An 18,406-nucleotide genomic window follows, 5' to 3' on the forward strand; every position below is an offset into this window, starting at 1 on the left:
AGCAGAGAAACAAGTAAAACATGCAGGGCTGCGGCCCTCCAGGACCAGGATTGCCCACCCCTGCTTTATAGGTAAGAATCACGCCAAGACAGAAACATGTTAGTCAAGGCAATTAAAAAAGTAAAATTACAATAACAAATGAGACTGAACAGTAAAATTTGTACAAACTATGTTAAGGTTGCAAAAAAAGACCAATAAACCTAAATGACAGAAAGTCACGTCATTCACTTAAACCACCGCTAGATGGCGGTAATAATTTCTAATATAATTTATTTAAAAGGTAATTAAAATTTAGTTTATCCATTTTAAATAATCTCGTTCCGTAATGTAATTCAAACAGTTTTTATTATTTGTTAGTTCGTTAACTTTTTTGTGAGTTAATGAAGCAGTTTGACCGTTTTTCTGTAGACCTTTAAAATATGTATATTAAATCATTGTTTTTTTTTTTTAAATAGATTACATATATTTGATATGGATTTGTGATGCAAACACTAAATACAACTGAAAAAAGTATAATACTTTGCTTGGTCCACGTYAAACGCAAGGCTTAGTAAATATATTAGTCATCAATTTAATAAAATAAAATAAAACAAACAAAAAAATAATTTAGATTACATCTGACTAAAGTGTGTTTTTTGTGTCGCTTTATTACCTTTCTGCATACTGCTTTCTATACTAAGCCTGTGGCTGTTCTATATTTTTTTTTTTAGTCTGTGAGCATACCATTTTCCCACAATGCTTTGCTGTCGAGCTGTATCAGATTTTTGATTAAAGGAGCAACGTTACAGCGGTGGGAATCGAGCCAAATCTCCCTAATCTCCAGGCTCTCTCTGACGATATGATGTGCGACACCACGAACAGGAGTTTTCGGACACAACTGGCCGTAATCCTGGACAAGCTAACAAAGGCGGCTTTGGTTGAGATCAGCAGTCTGGCAGATGAATGCTCCTCCGTCCTTCACACCGAGATCTCTCTGCACAAGACGGAGAACGAGGCGCTGAAGAAGCGGTGTTACTCACTGGAGGTTCAGCTGAGAGCAGCCAGGGAGGGACAGTGCTATCCTGGACACGTCAACAGCAGTCTGAGCCGCAGACAACTTCCAGGTCAGAAAGCTGGACAAAAGGTTCTGTAGTCAGCCACACCAGAGGCTATCTATCCCCCCCACCCGACACCAACACAACATATATGCATATACGTTACAGATGCTGTCTAAACCCATTTTTTTTCCTCGAGCTGATTTGTTCTGTTTAAAAAAATGCATATCTTTGCTATAATCTACATCAGCCTTATTTTGTCACCTGCTTCTTCTTCTAGATCAGCACCAGTCGACTCCAGCCATAGATGGGGTGTTTGGAAAAGACTGGTGCATGGACCTGTGGAGAGAAGAGAAGCAGCCCCATCAAAGTCGAGAGTCGATGGAGACCGCCGCAATGACAAACTTAGAAGTACAAATCACTCAGCCTGCTAAATGTACTGTTTGAGTTGTATAGTGGGCTGGATTTATAATTTGTTTTGTTTTGTTTTGTAGATAAGTAGCATGATGGGAAGAGAACCTGATCTAATCTTTGTTAAGGAGGAGACATATGACGACCATCCCATTAATCAACAGATGGGGCTTGCTGACAGCCAGAAAAGTGAGTGCTGACYGAAAACAAACTTTATAATCCCGTTGTTATGACTTAATTGCATTTATTTAAATYGTTTTGCAGTTGTTGGGATGTTCGAGGATGACATGCTTCGTAGATCTGTTGATGAACTTCAGCTTCACTCTGGAGAACTGAACAGTTTCCCCATGATGTCCGAAAGCCAGCTGCAACAACGCACACAGCCAACAATTGCAGACAGATTAATAGATAATGCGACAATGAGCAGTCTGGCTGAAAACACAAATCCTCCTTCAGCCGCTGTGGAAAACTCAGACTACACCAACAGTATCCAGACGAACGCGACCAAAGGGCCCTCTTTTTTGCCAAAACCCATTAAGCCGGCAAAGCGGTTCGAGTGTTTATTCTGCGGGAAAATCTTTAACTATTTGAGCAGTTTGAAAGTCCACATTAGACGACACTCTGGAGAGAAGCCGTTCAGCTGCTCGGTGTGCGGCAAGCGTTTTGCCCAGAAAACATACCTAAAACTGCACCAGAGAGTGCACTCAGGAGAAAAGCCTTACAGTTGTCCAGACTGCGGCAAAAGCTTCTCCCAGAAAAGCTCGTTGAACATCCATCTTCGGACRCACACCGGTGAAAAACCGTACAGCTGTATGGATTGTGGTAAATGTTATGCATATAAATACGGTTTGAATCACCACCAGTGTTTCAACTGGTTAATCAAACCAGAAGTATTTGAYGGCGGCGCCCTCAGTGCTGCTCAGGGTGACACGTGTGGCAGTATGTCACTACAAACCTCAAGCATGGATGAAATGAACTTATTCAATGTAAAGAAAGGGAACTTGTAATGCCTGATGTTACCGTTGCTGCTGTCTGACGTGTTTTTTTGCTTTATTGCAGACAAATGGTGCAGCAGAAAAGCACCTATTTGTTCATGTCAGATTGAGTTGAACATCTAAAATTTAAAAACCTCATCCACTAGCAGGGGGACCTAGCTGCTAAGAGGATAATGTTAACCTCCGTTTTATCAATTCATGTGTATGTACCTCATATCTCAGGCCACCAAAGCCCTGTCTCAGTAAAAGCCAAAAGTTAACCTGGGCAGGTGCTCCTGGCTGACGTTTAAAACTACCTCCTTTTAGCAAAGTAAAAAAAATATATATAACAACTCTGTTTTATTAACTAGGTATCACCACCACTCTGTACTTTTTAAATGCCATGCCTCGTTTTTTTTTTTTGGGCATTAAACTGAGTGTGGAGGCCTGCCTCCTTTAAAGAACAGAACTGTTGTAAAAATGTTTGTCTTGGTATTCTATTAAAATAAATGCCAAAAGCTGTTGTCTTTATCTTTGAATCATTTTTATGGTTATGTTATACATAAAAATATTTAGTTTTGCCATCATGCAGCCTTTATCAGAAACAGAAATGGTTTGTACTAAATAGTTTGCCTGCGATGTTTTCCTGAACATGCAGATGAGTCCACTGATTGGTGCATTCATGCTCTCCGTGATGAGTTCTGGCTCGTTGCGACCGGACTCTAGCGATGAATCTTTCAGCTTAGGCTTTGATTAGTAAAAATAGCTTTAGTGAGTTATAATAAAATAAAATCGAAACATGAACATTTATGGCAGTTTTATTAAACAGACAACACTGAAACAAACTTACTTCGAAAATATTTTGTACTCCAGATTTTTTTATTTGATACTACACATTGCTAACATGAAATCTACTTTTACTGTAGTGTAAAAACTGGAACAGTGTACTGTAAAGAATAAATAAATCGAAACTAATGATCCTTTACTACAACCAGTCACTGACAGGATTCTGCTGCAATGTTTTTAGCTTGTTTCTGACCGTCTGGCCTCTCTCCAACAACCTCACGATTTAAGTGTGCCATCAAATGATGATTGAGGTTGACTTTTTGCGTGAAGTTCTTCCCACATTTAACACAGCGAAAAGGCCTCTCGCCAGTATGGATACGCAGGTGACATTTTAGGTTGCCTTTCTGGGTGAACCGTTTCCCGCACAGGCTGCACCTGTAGGGTTTCTCTCCTGTGTGGACGACATAATGAATCCTTAGAGCTGACGGGTTAGCAAAGGTCTTTCCGCACAGCTCACACGACTTGGCGATCCTCTGCGAGGGAACAGGAGGCACGCAGCTGTGGGAGTTTAGCTTGTTTCTGTGTGAAAAATGCTGCATACAAATGCTGCAGAAGTTTAAATTGTGTGACTTCATGTGCTTTGTCAAAGTGCCCTTGTGAAAGAACGACCTGTCACATATTTGACATGTAAAGGTGCCTACATTTGAAGCTCTGTTGCTTTGTACATTACTGATGTCATCGTGTGAAGTTTTATCCAGGGCTGCATGGTTTTCAGGATTGTCTAATGCTAACAGCTGCTGTTCGTCACGGCTGGGCCCAGCTGCAGAGTTTTTTGCTGATTCCTGTTGGCTTGCTTGAACAAATTGGACATCATCATCATCATCATCATCATCATCATCTTCTTCTTCATCATCAAAATCCTCCTCCTCTTCGTCCTCTTCATCCTCCACCTCCTCTACTTCTATCGGAATAATATGACTGCTGAAGATCCCATCTGYATCGTTGATAGATATCATTTGAACAGTTGCTTTTTTAACACCTCCCGCTGAMACCATTTGCTTTCCAGCCTGATCAAATGACAAACAAGTGCTGCTGCCGTCCATCGAGTAATCCACTGACAGCTGCTCTGATCCCTCTGCCATGCTCTCTTCATCATCTGTTGTATAAAAGGTAAAAAGAAGTAAAGCTAATATAACTCACCTGCATATTTATCCCACTATATTGTAGTTCCAGCCACCTATTATACCTTTAGTGCTGAGAGATTTCTCCTGGGAGAAAGTGGTAGCATCTTGCATATATGCCTCCTCTTTGACATCAGTAACTGTTACCTGGTCACAGAGCATCTCCACWGACTGTTACACAGAAAAGAAAAGTTGAAGTTAAAGTTCAACAGACTAACATAGAAATMATAGAAAGCTTTGCAACATACACATATTGTAAACGCAGGGCTTGCATTTCGATAATTTAATGTTGAGGATCATAATGAACACTTTCCAGACATTTTATATGATTACATAACAGTTATTTTTAACGTTATAATTATGCAATTACATTTTTAAATCAGTCTAAAATGACAATGAGAAAAGTATTGGCAAATATGACATGTTCATAAATACCATAACACGCTTTAAAGAAATGGTTTTACCATTTCTTACATTCAGTACGCACATATACAAGGCAGCATACCTCATACAAAAAGAAAAAAATTGTATAGGTCTTCTGGACGGGTTCTTCTCTAATGAAACGTTTCGTCTCTTCTCCAAGAGACTTCTTTAGTCTGAGAGTTTCAAGCAAAATTCAGGCTTTTAAGCATTTTTTAAAAATTTTGCCTGAAACTCTCAGACTGAAGAAGTCTCTTGGAGGAGAGACGTAACGTTTCATTAGAGAAGAACCCGTCCAGAAGACCTATACAATTTTTTTCTTTTTGATTTTTTACCTGGATTACTGAGATGCATCAGGACATACCTCATACATGCTAGTGATATGGGAACTAAATTATTTATTATATAAATTATTTACTGCAACACTGTGATAATCAGCTAAAGGTGTTCATGTATTCAGAATCTACGATATTCCAGTGTAACTTCCTCTCACCTTCTCAGGGGGTTGTGGTGAGCCTGTGGATTTCTGCAGACTGTCTCTGTCTTTCCATAGAGTCATGCACCAGTCTTTTCCAAATATCTCATCTATAGTAGGAGGAGCAGAAACTGAGGAGACAAAAATAATAAAATAAAAGCAAAATAAAAAAATAAAATTGAATACAGRTTTTTTTTGTGCATTTTTCTCTATAAATAAAAATACCATCAGGAGCATCCTCGTCATCTGTGCAGCACACAGTTTGAACACCTATGCTTCGGTGGTTTTTACTCATCTTGGAGGAATCTCTTCTTACAATCGTCAGCTTACATTCGAGGCTGTTCACTTTCTCTGCCAGTGCTGAATTTGCAAACAACAGCCGGGAGATCTCCGACCTCAGTTCAGCCGAGTCCTCCTCAACCACTGTGCAGACCCGAGCCAGGACGGACTTGGCCATCGTCTCCATGATGGACGAAAGCTGAGAGTGCAAAGAAAGACGGCTCGCCATCGCAGATTGGGGTYAGACCAAGGCTCCTGGCCGATCCAAATAAAGAAAACTACGACACAAATGCAAGTACGTTGCTCAACATGAAACCAAAAACATTCATTAGTAAAACACGTGGATATAATGAAGCGAATTTGAGTTAAAGGGACCCGAAAAGCGGGACCCAAATAAAAGTTGCAAACGATACGTATTTCCGGTTTGGGTGTTGTGCTGAAAAAARCACCCCTGGCGTAAAAAAGCATGACATCACGAGACTCGCTGTTTTGTTCACAAATAAATTAGGTGAACTTAAACAAAAGTTACAAACTTGTGCTTTTATAAAACTCAGTTATCTATATTTCTTTCATTTTCACTTTCGTATGTGGTCAGGGTGCCTTTTTTAGGACAAACTACAGTGTATTGTACTCCAATATAAAACCTTTTTCAGGTACCGGGTGATTAATATTAGTAGACAGCATACATTTGTATATGTTTTTAATYYAAAACTTTTAGTAGATAGTGTAATWATAAAAAAWAAGTGATTTCGTCATATGTGTCTCGTGATGGGATCGCTTATCACGGGGCGTTGCATTTTTTGGTACAACACCAGCGGATGTAACTGGTCAGCTGCGTTTGTTACAGCGCTTCCTGATTAGCGAATGAAACCATAAACTGCATTTTTCTCCTCGATATTTTGACCTAAATGCCTACCGCTTCGTTGCTTATCAACAGAAACGTAAGTAGACGTGATCCTCGACAGTCGCGGTGGTGAAAATGAACACAGATAAGGACTTTTCGCCGCTGACGCCCAACATCGTCAGGGCTCTGAATGATAAACTGTATGAGAAGAGGAAAGTCGCTGCTCTCGAAATAGAGAAGCTGGTCCGGGAGTTCGTTGCGCAGAATAACTCCACTCAAATCAGACATGTGATCCAGATTTTGGCATCGGAATTCGCTCTTTCCCAGCACCCTCACAGTCGGAAAGGGGGTCTCATTGGGCTTGCAGCTTGCTCCATTGCACTGGGAAAGGACTCGGGTCTGTATCTGAAGGAGCTTATTGAGCCTGTACTCACGTGCTTCAATGACTCAGACAGCCGCCTGCGCTACTATGCCTGCGAGGCCCTTTATAACATTGTGAAGGTGGCCAGGGGAGCCGTGCTGCCACACTTTAACTTGCTGTTTGATGGTCTCAGCAAGCTTGCRGCAGACCCAGACCCCAATGTAAAAAGTGGATCTGAACTCCTGGACAGGCTGCTCAAAGACATTGTTACAGAAAGCAACACATTTGACCTGGTAGCGTTTGTCCCCCTGCTGAGGGAAAGAATCTATTCAAACAATCAGTATGCCAGACAGTTCATCATTTCTTGGATCCACGTGCTAGAGTCTGTGCCGGACATTAACTTGTTAGAGTACCTCCCAGAGATTCTGGATGGACTGTTTCAAATCCTGGGCGATAACAGCAAGGAGATCCGGAGGACGTGTGAGGTGGTCCTGGGAGAGTTTCTGAAGGAGATTAAGAAAGCGCCCTCTAGTGTGAAATTTGCTGAGATGGCCAACATCCTCGTAATTCACTGTCAAGTTCCGGATGAAGCCAAACTCACAAACGATCTGATCCAGCTGACAGCTATGACGTGGATGAGGGAGTTTATCCAGCTTGCGGGCAGAGTGATGCTCCCTTATTCCTCTGGCATCCTAACTGCAGTGCTCCCTTGCCTGTCCTATGATGACAGAAAGAAGAATACCAAAGAAGCTGCCAGTGCATGCAATAACAGTCTGATGAAGCTGGTGACTCCTGAGGACGACGAGGATAAAGAGGAGGAAATGAGTGGAAGCGCTGGGTCACCGTCCACAGGAGAGGGCCAGCCTAAAGTGGAGGAAGACTGCAATGATATGCTGAATGCATCACAAGAATCTGTAGGTCTTAGTAATATCAGTTTCTTCACCCCAGCAAGTGCCGACAGGCCTCAGGTAACTCTGGATCTTGATAGCATTGTACAGGTACTGGGCCGCCACCTCCATGACTCATCTACTGGCATGATGACCCGCATAACTGTCCTCAAATGGCTTTATCACCTCTACATTAAGACACCACGCAAAATGTTCCGTCATACCGACAGTCTTTTTCCAATTCTGCTCAAAACCCTGTCTGATGAGTCTGATGAGGTGATATTAAAAGACCTGGAGGTGCTGGCTGAAATAGCTTCATCTCCTGCTGGCCAAACGGATCAACCATCCTCTTGTGACCACATGGACAACAAACTGGTCCTCAAGGTTCCGGCGGGTCCCAAAACAGGACAGCAGCCCAGCACGGGCACCAAAGCTGCGGATTCCTCCCCCTCCACGCCCAGTATGAACTCCTATTTTTATAAATTCATGATCAACTTGCTCAAGCGTTTCAGCCTGGAGAGGAAGCTTCTGGAGAACAGGGGAGCTTTCATCATCAGGCAGCTGTGCCTTTTGCTTCACGCTGAGAACATCTTCCACTCCATGGCTGACATCTTACTGAAAGAAGAGGACCTCAAGTTTGCCTCCACCATGGTTCAGACCCTCAACACCATCCTGCTCACCTCCGCTGAACTCTTCCAGCTGCGCAATCAGCTGAAAGATCTGCATACTCAAGAAAGCTGTGCTTTGTTCTGCTGTCTGTATCGTTCCTGGTGCCACAACCCCGTGGCCACTGTGTCACTTTGCTTCCTCACGCAGAACTACAAGCATGCCTACGACCTCATCCAGAAGTTTGGAAACCTGGAGGTGACCGTGGACTTCCTGATAGAAGTTGACAAGCTGGTGCAGCTCATTGAAAGCCCCATTTTTACCTACCTGCGGCTGCAGCTCCTAGATGTGGAGAACAACCCGTACCTGATTAAGGCGCTGTATGGTCTGCTGATGCTGCTGCCACAGAGCCAGGCCTTCCAGCTCCTCTCCCACCGCCTAAAGTGTGTTCCCAACCCGGAGCTTATGAGGACTGTGGATGAATCCAAGCATATGGACTCCAAAAAGCAAGCGACTTGTAAACGCGCCTCTCCCAGTCACATGGATTACAGTGAGCTGCTCCAGCATTTTGACCGTGTTCAAAGCAAACACCTGGAGGTCCGGCACCAGCGTTCTGGGCGAGCCCCTGATCCCCACGACAGAAAGCTGATGTGAAGTTTTTAATCCCATAAAGATCTTTGGTTTATGGGAAAATTAAGAGTAGAACATAAGTGAATGTATGACAGGAATAATAATTGACTGAAAAGAGCTAATGTTATTAAGTATTACAAATTAACAATTTTGTGTGACAGGCAGTGGCTTTACAAAAACAGCTGTTTTATTTTTGGCATTCCTCCTCAGACAGAAAATGTTTGAAAAACTATTCTAAACTGAAAGGATGTATTGTACTTGACACTGTCATAAAAACAAATTAATACTTCTAACAATGTGCAACAAATAGTTATTACAGTGGCTTGCATGGAAATTAAGTTTAGTATTTTTTATAGTAAGTCTTGTGAAGCAGTACTTATTGTAAACATGTGTTTGAGATTCTCATAATCTCATGCCAAAAAAAAAAAATAAAAAAAGACGCGTGTCTTTGGACTCTGGATTCTGTGCAAACCCGTGTTGTTCCAGACTAGTTTTACCTTGCAGTACGTCAGCTTTTAATTTAGTTGCTTATGCATTTAACAGCATTTTTGTGTGCACTGTTTTATTCAGTGTGATGTTTGTTTTGCACTCTTGTTATTCAGGTACAAATAACAAAAAACAACATTAAAGTCRTCAGTGTAACTGAAAATAATCTTTTATAGTTGAATTTCTTTAAGTGAAGTGTTTGTGATTTTAGTTTACATTGGGATAATAATGTGCTTGAACAATAATAATGCTAGAACACAAATCTCAGGTGTTTTCAAGCAGCAGTCTAAGTGGCCTTTTTGCTCCATCAACACAAACTTACTGTGCAGCATTCAGTCAAGTAAACTGACCTGCACAACAAAATACTGGGTTACAGAACAAACAAGCTCAGATTACTGTTAAATACCGTTGACATTAACAAATTAATCTTTAACATGGCTGCTCTACCGTGAGCATTAAATGAACTCTTTCTTGTTTTAGACAAGTGGTCATGTACACCAAGTCCACCATTCACCCCCCAAAAATGAAAAACTGAGGCCTAGATCAAAACTTTTACTAAATGAAATCTGCCAGAAATCACCTCTTCTTGCCATTCATATACGAGTTATTTTTTTCTCTTTTCTTGAGTGATCTGGTTGAGTTATTACAACTAGATGAGTCATAAAAGACTTAAAAATGCCAGCATTTGTTCATATTTTTTCGTCCTTCTTTAGGTTTATAATATTTCAGCTGATCTACAGAAATACAATCTCTTGCGTACGAAGTGAGATTTGTTTTATTTAGACAGGTGTTTATTTGAGAACTTGCAACGATTACTGGCAAGCTCAGCACAACGTAAGATATGCCTTTGAGAGCTGAAGTATTAACACTTATTTCTGAGGTTAAGATGAAGCAGCCTGCCAGGGAGAAGGGGTGGGGCTTAGAGCCTTGCCCTTTCATCACAGTGCTGGGACAAAGCATGGCCACCAGACATGCTCGTTCTAAGGATGACCTTTCCTGTCCAATTTGTGGACATATTCTCAGTCAGCCAGTAGTCCTCACTTGCAGGCAYAGGTTTTGCACAGCCTGTTTAAAAGACAGCTGGGACACACAAGATAGCAAAGATTCCCAYTACTGTCCCCTGTGTTGGCGACGTTCCTCAATGGATCAAATGGTGGTTAACACCGTGCTGGAGAAGGCCTGCGAGTCCTTTAAAGAAGACAGAAGAATGAATGATCCAGAAACGTGTAAAGAACACGGAGAAACGCTCACACTCTTCTGTTTGGAGGATTTGGAGCCTATTTGTGGTGTGTGTGGCAAAGCAGCTGCACACAAGGGGCACAGGCTCTATCCTGTTCGGGAAGGTGCTCATGACTGCAAGGTAGGCATGGTCTCATCRCAAGGCTGCTCAAATCACTATTTTTCACTGTTTTAACTGCAGTGCAGTTTTTACATGAAGTATTTAGAATATACTGGAATAACAAAGCCGTTTCCCTGTTTTATGCCAATGATTCTACCTGGAAGAAATACTGAGAATCTTTGTAAAAATTTATCTGCAACAGGGTTTTGAATAATGGRTAAATATTAAGTTACAGGTAAAACCCCCAATGACTAAAATACCATTTTTTGTGTGCCTAAACATATGAGTTTTAATTTTATTGGGAGTTAGTTGGGAAAATGTGTTCCCCTGAATATATATTTAAATTCTTTTGCACTTCTCAGTTTCATATGCTGATCTAATGTGTGAGGGGTTTTGGGCAGAGTTTATTAACATTCTAATTATAGACTCATATATTTAGCTTCCTGTTGCTATTCAGGGTTCGAAAGAACCGAAACTCGACTCCCACAAGGTTTTAGTGACGCTACATTCAGTCTAACCCTGGATTCCCAAGAGACCAGAAAACATGAAGCACTGATGTCAGATTATTCTGTTGTTTGTTTTATTGTACAAATTCCTGGATTGTCAGCATCATCTCTGTTTTGTTGATGTTTTCTTTAGATTTTTCCTGTTGATTCTACTGTTTTGTAATGCTTTGCATTTTCATGGCATGCAGCAGTGGAGTATGTGACAGCTGAAAGCCCCACTGTGCTGACAGCTTGGCCACCTGCCAGTCTGATCTTGTTGTAGAGTTGATGCCCTGTCACTGATATTTCAGGAGGAACTGAAGAGCGCACTGCTGCCCTTGAAAGAGAAGTTACAGCWGTACAAAGGCGCAAAACTCGTGTGTGAGGAAATGGCAGAACACGTGAAGGTACTGTCAATCCCACATTTGACCATAAACAGATAACCAGTAAGAGCTCAAGTGGGAAAGCAGGCAATAGCTGTCAGTCATGTCTCTTTCCAGAACCAAGCCAAACACACTGAATCCCAGATTAAAGAGGAATTTAAAGCCCTTCATCGTTTCCTGGAAGAGCAGGAGGCTGCAAGACTCGATGCTTTAAAACTTGAGGARGATCAGAAGAAGCTCATGATTGAGGATAGGATTGAAGAAATTAGCAACGAACTGGAATCTCTTTCTAACACTATCAAAGTAGTGGAACAAGAAATGAAAAGCCACAATATTCCATTTCTTATGGTATAAAAAACACACAAGCTTAACCTAATTGATGTACTGTACATTCATGTTATAAGTTGATCTTTTTTCTTTCAGAATTACAAGGAAACAATTAGAAGGTAAAATTTTGGATCATGTTTGGCAACTTGTAAATATAACACATTTAAGAATAACTCTCAAAAACTAACATCGGCAGTRTCCTTTCAGAACTTGGCAACGGCCTCGTGACCCACAACTTCTATCAGGYGCTCTAATTGATGTGGCCAAGCACTTGGGCTCTCTGAAGTATAAAGTATGGGAGAATATGAAGAAAATTATTCAATATGGTAAGTTTCACGAGTAAYGTGCAAGCATGTTCAAAAATGTTTTTGAATATACGATTGACTTCTTATTTTGTTTCATTAAGCTCCGGTGATTCTGGATCCCAATACAGCAGCTAGCTGCTTTATCCTCTCTGAAGATCTCACAGTTGTGCAGAACTCTACTCAGATTTTCAAGCTTCCRGACAACCCAGAGCGCTTTGACGTCAGTGCTGAGATGCTTGCTGCCGAGGGCTATTCTGCTGGACGCCATAGCTGGGAAGTGGAGGTAAATGGCAACACCTACTGGGTTGTAGGAGTAGCCAGTGAGTCCATCAACAGAAAGGGCAAGCACGTGCTGACACCAGCTGAGGGATTCTGGACTATAAGATACCGCAATGGAGAGCATAAAGCCTGTACCGCACCATGGGAGCCGCTCAACATGACTAAGAAACCAGAAGTTATAAGAGTGGTTTTGGATATGGACAGAGGCAAAGTGACATTTTATGACCCCAGAGAGAGAACACCCCTCTACACCTTTGAAAACATCATAACACCCAGAGCCTTTCCCTACTTTTGTACTGCCTGTAAAGAGCAACCCTTAAAGATCCTTCCAACAAAAATATATTTGTCAACAGATMGATAATTTAACTTGGAGATGGAATTTCAGTTGTTTTTTAAAATAATGAAGCTCTTCTAAAAATTAGTTTGTGAATATTGTTTTTGTTCAATAAATGATGCGTGTTCACAGGACAGCATGCACTTCAAAATGAAAGTTRCAAAAAAAGCAGATGGGAACTGCTTACATGTGAAATGTCTTAAATAAATTACATAAAACAAATGCATTTTGAATTTGTTTAATTTGAGTTACAACAAAATACTTAGCGTTTTTAAATCACAACACCTAACATCTATAAGATTTGTTACATAAAATGACAGTCATGGTGTGTTCGTTAGCTTCTTTGCTGATATTTGTATGTAAACTCCTTTCCATAAAAAGCATTAAAAATATAAAATACGTTTGGAGTTTTATAAAAGGCACATACACAGAGTGCACAATTTGCAAACCCATGCCAGTGTTGTTTAAAGGACCAAATAAAATGAAATATTTATGCATGGCACTCGATAAAGATCTAATGATTAGCTTGAGTTCATCATGTTTTTGAACTAGCAGCCGTTGTGTATTTAAATTAAGTCTTTGACTCATTAAAACAAGCAGGAGTAACACAATAGTAACATTTAAACCTACACATTATTAATCTAGCAGCTCACAGTATTTTCTATAACAAAACTCTTGACTTGATGCTACCACTTATTTCCTAAAAACATTAATGTAACGTGTATCCTATTTGAAATAAACTGTGGAGGAGTTCCACTGTGTGTGGTACGCTCAAAGGCTTTATGAGGTGTTCATTTAATAACTCAAAATAAATTAATAAAGGGATCAAATGCCCTAACATCATTTCCTAGTTTGTTAATCAAGCAGTGTTGAAATATCATCTGTAACAGTGCTCTATGTTAATACTCTTCCCAGATCTGTTCACTGAATACTTAAAATCCAGAAGTACGACAGAACTTACCGATGTAGACATTATAGTTTGAATCTCTCTCTCTCCCTCTCTCTTTCTTTCTCTCTCTCTCTCTCTCTCTCTCTCTCTCTCTCTCTCTCTCTCTCTCTCTCTCTCTCTCTCTCTCTCTCTCTCTCTCTCTCTCTCTCTTTCTCTCGATCGAGCACCTGTGAGAACTGTTTAACTGAGGCACTTGTGCTTTCCTGCTATGACCCCTTCACATCATAAAGACATTCTTCCCTCCAATATAGTGCTGTAGAGCTCCTCGTTCATGACCTCGTATCGTGCCAATCTACTGTTCAAAAAGTAGATCTGGTCAGTTGTGAGACGTGGGTCAAAACCTTCCTTCTGCAGCCTGGTTTTCTGGATTTTAAATGTACCTATACAGAAATATTTACATGCATCAAAATATATTTCTTCCATATTAAATTCTAAGTGATCACATGAAGTGTATTTCTCATTTAAATGATATTAGTGAGTCACTTCACCTGTGGTGTCTACTTGTGGGGAGATTCGCAGGAACAGCGGGCGTGCATAGGGAGGAAGAACTCGCTGAATCTTTTGCAAGAAGCTGTTGCAGTCGAAACTTCCAGTAGCGTCTGCAATGGCAGCCATGCCTGCCTTACCTTCCACACCTGCAACAAAACATGGTGATAAGCATTAAGCATTAAAAGGACATTACAGTTAAGGCTCCAGTATGATTGTGAAAACACTTGTAGGTACAGCAAAAAGGCTGTTAGTAAAGACAATCACCTGGCACTGCCACACCRTACACAGCCACATCAGTTTGATCAAGAAGATTGCTGAGTATGCCTTCCACCTCTGTGGTAGAGACGTTTTCCCCTCGCCATCGGTAAGTGTCCCCACTGCGGTCACGGAAGTACATGTAGCCGAGTTCATCCATCACTAGTACATCACCTTGGATGAACAAAAAGTGAAATAGCTTCAAAATTTAAGTTGAAAACAAGGTAACATTTTACACCTTATTTAGCCTTATTAAATCAGTAATAAATGTTTAGTTAACCTTGAAAACATCATTAAGGATAATTCGCACTTATTAAGCTATAAATTAACACATTTATAAAGGCTAATTACTTCCAAACTTAAATTTAAATTGTAAGCGTTACTAAAAAAACATTAAAAAAAGACTGTCAACCTGATAAATAGGCTGAATCATTTTTCTTGAAGACATTGTTAGCGATCTTCTTCTTTGTTGCATCCTGGTTAGCATAGCCATCGAACCGCCGCAAAGGATCCTTCTGATTGATCCGACCCACCAGAAGTCCCGGTTCCCCTGCAAAGCAGACGAGTCTAATTSTTATCCTTCACTCTTTTTTCAATCATCAAATTACAAATAATAAAGACTCCCAAATTACATCAAACAAAGCCATCCTTGCTATAAACCATGATAATTACCAGGGCGGCAAGGCACGCAGAGGCCCTTACTGTCCCGAATAAGTTCCATTGTGTCTTCGTTCACCTTCACCAGGCGGATGGGGTACACAGTCGGGATAATGCGACTGTTGAATCCACACGCTCCCACCTGGCAGAAGGTTATCAGGTAAGTTCTTACCCAACCAATTGTTTTCTGATTATTAGCACACAAATACTGTATAACAATGAACCAACCTTGCCATCCATGTTAGCAATGCTGCAGTTGCACTCAGTTGCTCCATAGAACTCGCCAATCTGTGCCACGCCAAATCGTTCCATGAAGGCTTCCCACACACTGGGGCGCAGTCCATTCCCTACTGCCAGACGAATTTTGTGGTTCTTCTCAGCTGGGCGGACTGGCTGAGATAGCAGGTATCGGCAGATCTCCCCGATATACTGCATCACCTGTAAAGAGATAAAAAGAAAACTTAATATTGCTTCAGTGATTCATCCGAGTTTCTGCTCTAAATTCATCAAATACGGCACCAGTGAATATTAGTTAAGCTTTGGCGCTTACGGTACAGTTGTACTTAATGCAGTCATCCCAGAAGCGGCTGGCAGAGAATTTCTTCTTCACCACCACAGTGAGGCCATAGATTAGACACTGTCCAACTCCAATAATATTACCTGTAAAGAAAAGAATGTTTGTATATGTTTGACACACTGTATTTAACTAAATCTAACTTGTTGGCTAATGTAATATTCAAAAAATGTGGCGGAGCACAGCTTACCTGCTGAGTGATAGAGTGGCAGGCAGTCATAGACGATGTCATCAGAGCGCATGCGAAAGGCGAAATGACCAAAAGCTGCAATTCTGTAGTATCTGTTGTACGAAAACAAGAGATTTTCAGACATTTTCAGTGACTGCACAGCATCTGTAACAACCCATGAGAACACTTTTTTTTTTTTTGGTGAGCGGCTGTTTAAGAAAACATACCGACTGTGCACAACAATGGCAGCCTTTGGCAGTCCAGTGGTTCCAGAGGTGTAAATATAAAACAGTCGGTCTGCAGAAGAATATAAAGAGACACATCAAAATTGCATTTGGCATTTTTAAAACATTTCCAAAGAATTTTATACAGTAAATGTTCAAATTAAGCAAAAAAAAAAAAAAAAAACAAAAAAAAAACAACACCTAACAGAAACAAACAAAAAAAATTAATAATAAAATAAAAATTTAAAAAATTGCTACAACCCTCAAGCCACCTTATGCTTCCTGCTTAGTTTAGTAGTGGCAGTCCTTTACTGCTACTCATTTGAGTATAAAATATGCTCATATCTGTTTAAGGATAAAGTTCATGTGACTAAAGGTAACTGTGATTTTTACAGAAACATCAGTAGAGTTGTTGAAATATTATTTTGTTTCTTATCTGACAGTGCCACATTGGCAACATATTTATTTTCATGCAGAGCGGCTAACTGAGATCTGATCACTAAGTAAAAATTTTACTTCCAGGTCTGATCACTCATATTTAGAGCTATTCACKTTATCTGATCAGTGCCAGGTCTGAACAGAGCTAACACATGAGAACATATCCAGATCAAATCCCTCAGGCTTCTTTCAGAGACAGTCTTAGACACAAATTACATTATTTTACTTCTACCCTTGTCAAATATAGGACACCAAATTTAACTTAAACAGCATTTAAACACCATAACCTAGCAGCACATGTAAACTCCACACAGCACATCCACATGGGACAAAACCTTGAATCTCTTGCTGCAAGGCAACACCTCTAACCACTTCACTGCATACATACTAATTTTTACAAATCATTGTTGAAACAGGGTTCCTACAGTTTAAGGCAAGTTAAATTTCAGACTTTTTAAGACCTCTTTAATGCCACTTGAAACTAAATTTAAGACCAATATCACAATAAACATTAATGGGGGAAAAAAACCCAGTTAGCGACAATTTTAGCCAAATGTTTATTTCAATACAAAACAACTAACAGCGAGGGACATTCAATAAATTATTTAAATAGAAAAACAAACGTTACCAATTCATTTAATATTTGAGAGGAATTACAATCATCTTCCTTACAATGTGTTAACATTTTTAAAACCTCTGAAAGATTGATTTAAGACTTTTAAAGGCTAATTAAGGCCTTATTTTTGGACTGATAAATTCAATGCCTTTTAAGACTTTTTAAGGATCCGCAGGAACCCTGTTAAAGTACCATTCTGTTTTTCATTATTTGAAGATGCATTGTTTTTCTGCAGAGCTGGTTGCATTTTAAGGAGTGAGCTGTTCTTTCCGTAAGTGACAAGTAATTGGTTTCATTTAGCAAAACAAACTGTTGCTGCCGGAGGGCTTTTTAAAAAAAATATTTCACAATGTTTCGTTCTTTTCAAACAGGATTTTTGCGCAATTTTATTAAGAAGATTTATAGCAATTTAAAAATACAGCACCATTTTGATAGCAAGGTGCAAGACCAAAACCTCATAAAATATTCAAATAAATTTAAGTAAAATGCAGCTGATCAACCATGATCACAGCTGACTTGACTGCAGTATAATTTGTGGACAAATGTGCACATCAACTGACAAAGATGTGAATGTTAGTCAGACAGATACTTGGATGGTATTCTGTTGCTTATGTAATGATGTGCCATCTATATATAACTGTAGATAGTACATACAAATATAGTTAACCCTTTACCCACACATTTATGTGTTTACAGAAATATAAAAGACTGATCATTAAATTGACTCAGTTATTACATTTCTTGCAGCACCTAAACCTAATTTAATGTAATAAGTAGTCGACCAAATACTTCAACTTGATACGACAACCATTCCTTCTGACCAAAAATAAAAAATGAAAATATCATTTAGATTAAGACTTGAAAATTTTTTTAAACTTGGTAAACCATAATTTTTGCAAAAAAATAACCTTATAAGCAGGGTTGCACATTCAATTTTTGGTCTGGTTCTCAGGAGAGAACCTAGGGTACTCACATTTTCCTTCACTCATTTAACACATTTATCTATAGGGGTGTCAGGGCACCTAACGTCCCCCTGTTCTGTTTTATGACTCCTATCAGCTGCAACGTTTCAGAACATCATGCCAAATCAGTCCACTGAGTTTTTATTTGATTCTTTTACTCTGCATAAATTTTGTAAACTAAGTGGCCGAGGGGCTGGGTGTATGTCATATAAACATCACAAACTGAACATCCATCCATCCATCCATC

At 40.0% G+C, this 18,406-nt stretch overlaps 5 protein-coding genes across 7 annotated transcripts in view; 3 read left to right on the forward strand and 2 right to left on the reverse strand.

The window, feature by feature from the left end:
- Window positions 1–2,950, forward strand: part of LOC106527124 (zinc finger protein 26) — a 6,217-nt gene extending 3,267 nt beyond the window's left edge. Inside the window, exons 5-8 of the mRNA XM_014021898.1 lie at window positions 775–1,103; window positions 1,315–1,445; window positions 1,529–1,634; window positions 1,710–2,950. Of these exons, the coding sequence (XP_013877352.1) occupies window positions 775–1,103; window positions 1,315–1,445; window positions 1,529–1,634; window positions 1,710–2,452 (1,309 nt within the window). The 3' untranslated portion in view covers window positions 2,453–2,950. The remainder of the gene's footprint in view (window positions 1–774; window positions 1,104–1,314; window positions 1,446–1,528; window positions 1,635–1,709) is intronic.
- A 273-nt stretch (window positions 2,951–3,223) lies between these two features.
- On the reverse strand, window positions 3,224–6,016 carry LOC106529430 (GDNF-inducible zinc finger protein 1). Its single transcript, XM_014024854.1, has 4 exons — window positions 5,507–6,016; window positions 5,300–5,412; window positions 4,452–4,557; window positions 3,224–4,361 (listed from the first exon to the last, which is right to left on the reverse strand). Exons 1-4 carry the CDS (start codon window positions 5,787–5,789, stop codon window positions 3,415–3,417), a joined length of 1,449 nt encoding a protein of 482 aa, XP_013880308.1. The 5' UTR covers window positions 5,790–6,016; the 3' UTR covers window positions 3,224–3,414.
- A 123-nt stretch (window positions 6,017–6,139) lies between these two features.
- On the forward strand, window positions 6,140–9,348 carry vac14 (vac14 homolog (S. cerevisiae)). The gene has a single exon (XM_014024755.1). It carries the CDS (start codon window positions 6,540–6,542, stop codon window positions 8,910–8,912), a length of 2,373 nt encoding a protein of 790 aa, XP_013880209.1. The 5' UTR covers window positions 6,140–6,539; the 3' UTR covers window positions 8,913–9,348.
- A 915-nt stretch (window positions 9,349–10,263) lies between these two features.
- Window positions 10,264–13,048, forward strand: trim35-13 (tripartite motif containing 35-13). Its single transcript, XM_014024844.1, has 6 exons — window positions 10,264–10,734; window positions 11,510–11,605; window positions 11,699–11,929; window positions 12,005–12,027; window positions 12,116–12,234; window positions 12,315–13,048. Exons 1-6 carry the CDS (start codon window positions 10,333–10,335, stop codon window positions 12,851–12,853), a joined length of 1,410 nt encoding a protein of 469 aa, XP_013880298.1. The 5' UTR covers window positions 10,264–10,332; the 3' UTR covers window positions 12,854–13,048.
- Window positions 13,049–18,406, reverse strand: part of slc27a1a (solute carrier family 27 member 1a) — a 16,598-nt gene continuing 11,240 nt past the window's right edge. For all 3 annotated transcript variants that reach the window (XM_014024775.1, XM_014024767.1, XM_014024782.1), the window contains 9 exons: window positions 16,147–16,216; window positions 15,941–16,032; window positions 15,727–15,836; window positions 15,405–15,614; window positions 15,192–15,318; window positions 14,932–15,069; window positions 14,529–14,693; window positions 14,264–14,410; window positions 13,049–14,155 (listed from right to left, as the gene is read on the reverse strand). In XM_014024775.1, coding sequence (XP_013880229.1) covers window positions 13,998–14,155; window positions 14,264–14,410; window positions 14,529–14,693; window positions 14,932–15,069; window positions 15,192–15,318; window positions 15,405–15,614; window positions 15,727–15,836; window positions 15,941–16,032; window positions 16,147–16,216 — 1,217 coding nt within the window. In that variant the 3' untranslated portion in view covers window positions 13,049–13,997. The remainder of the gene's footprint in view (window positions 14,156–14,263; window positions 14,411–14,528; window positions 14,694–14,931; window positions 15,070–15,191; window positions 15,319–15,404; window positions 15,615–15,726; window positions 15,837–15,940; window positions 16,033–16,146; window positions 16,217–18,406) is intronic.

Source organism: Austrofundulus limnaeus, unplaced genomic scaffold (genome assembly GCF_001266775.1).
Source record: "Austrofundulus limnaeus strain Quisiro unplaced genomic scaffold, Austrofundulus_limnaeus-1.0 Scaffold4, whole genome shotgun sequence".
NCBI lineage: Eukaryota > Metazoa > Chordata > Actinopteri > Cyprinodontiformes > Rivulidae > Austrofundulus > Austrofundulus limnaeus.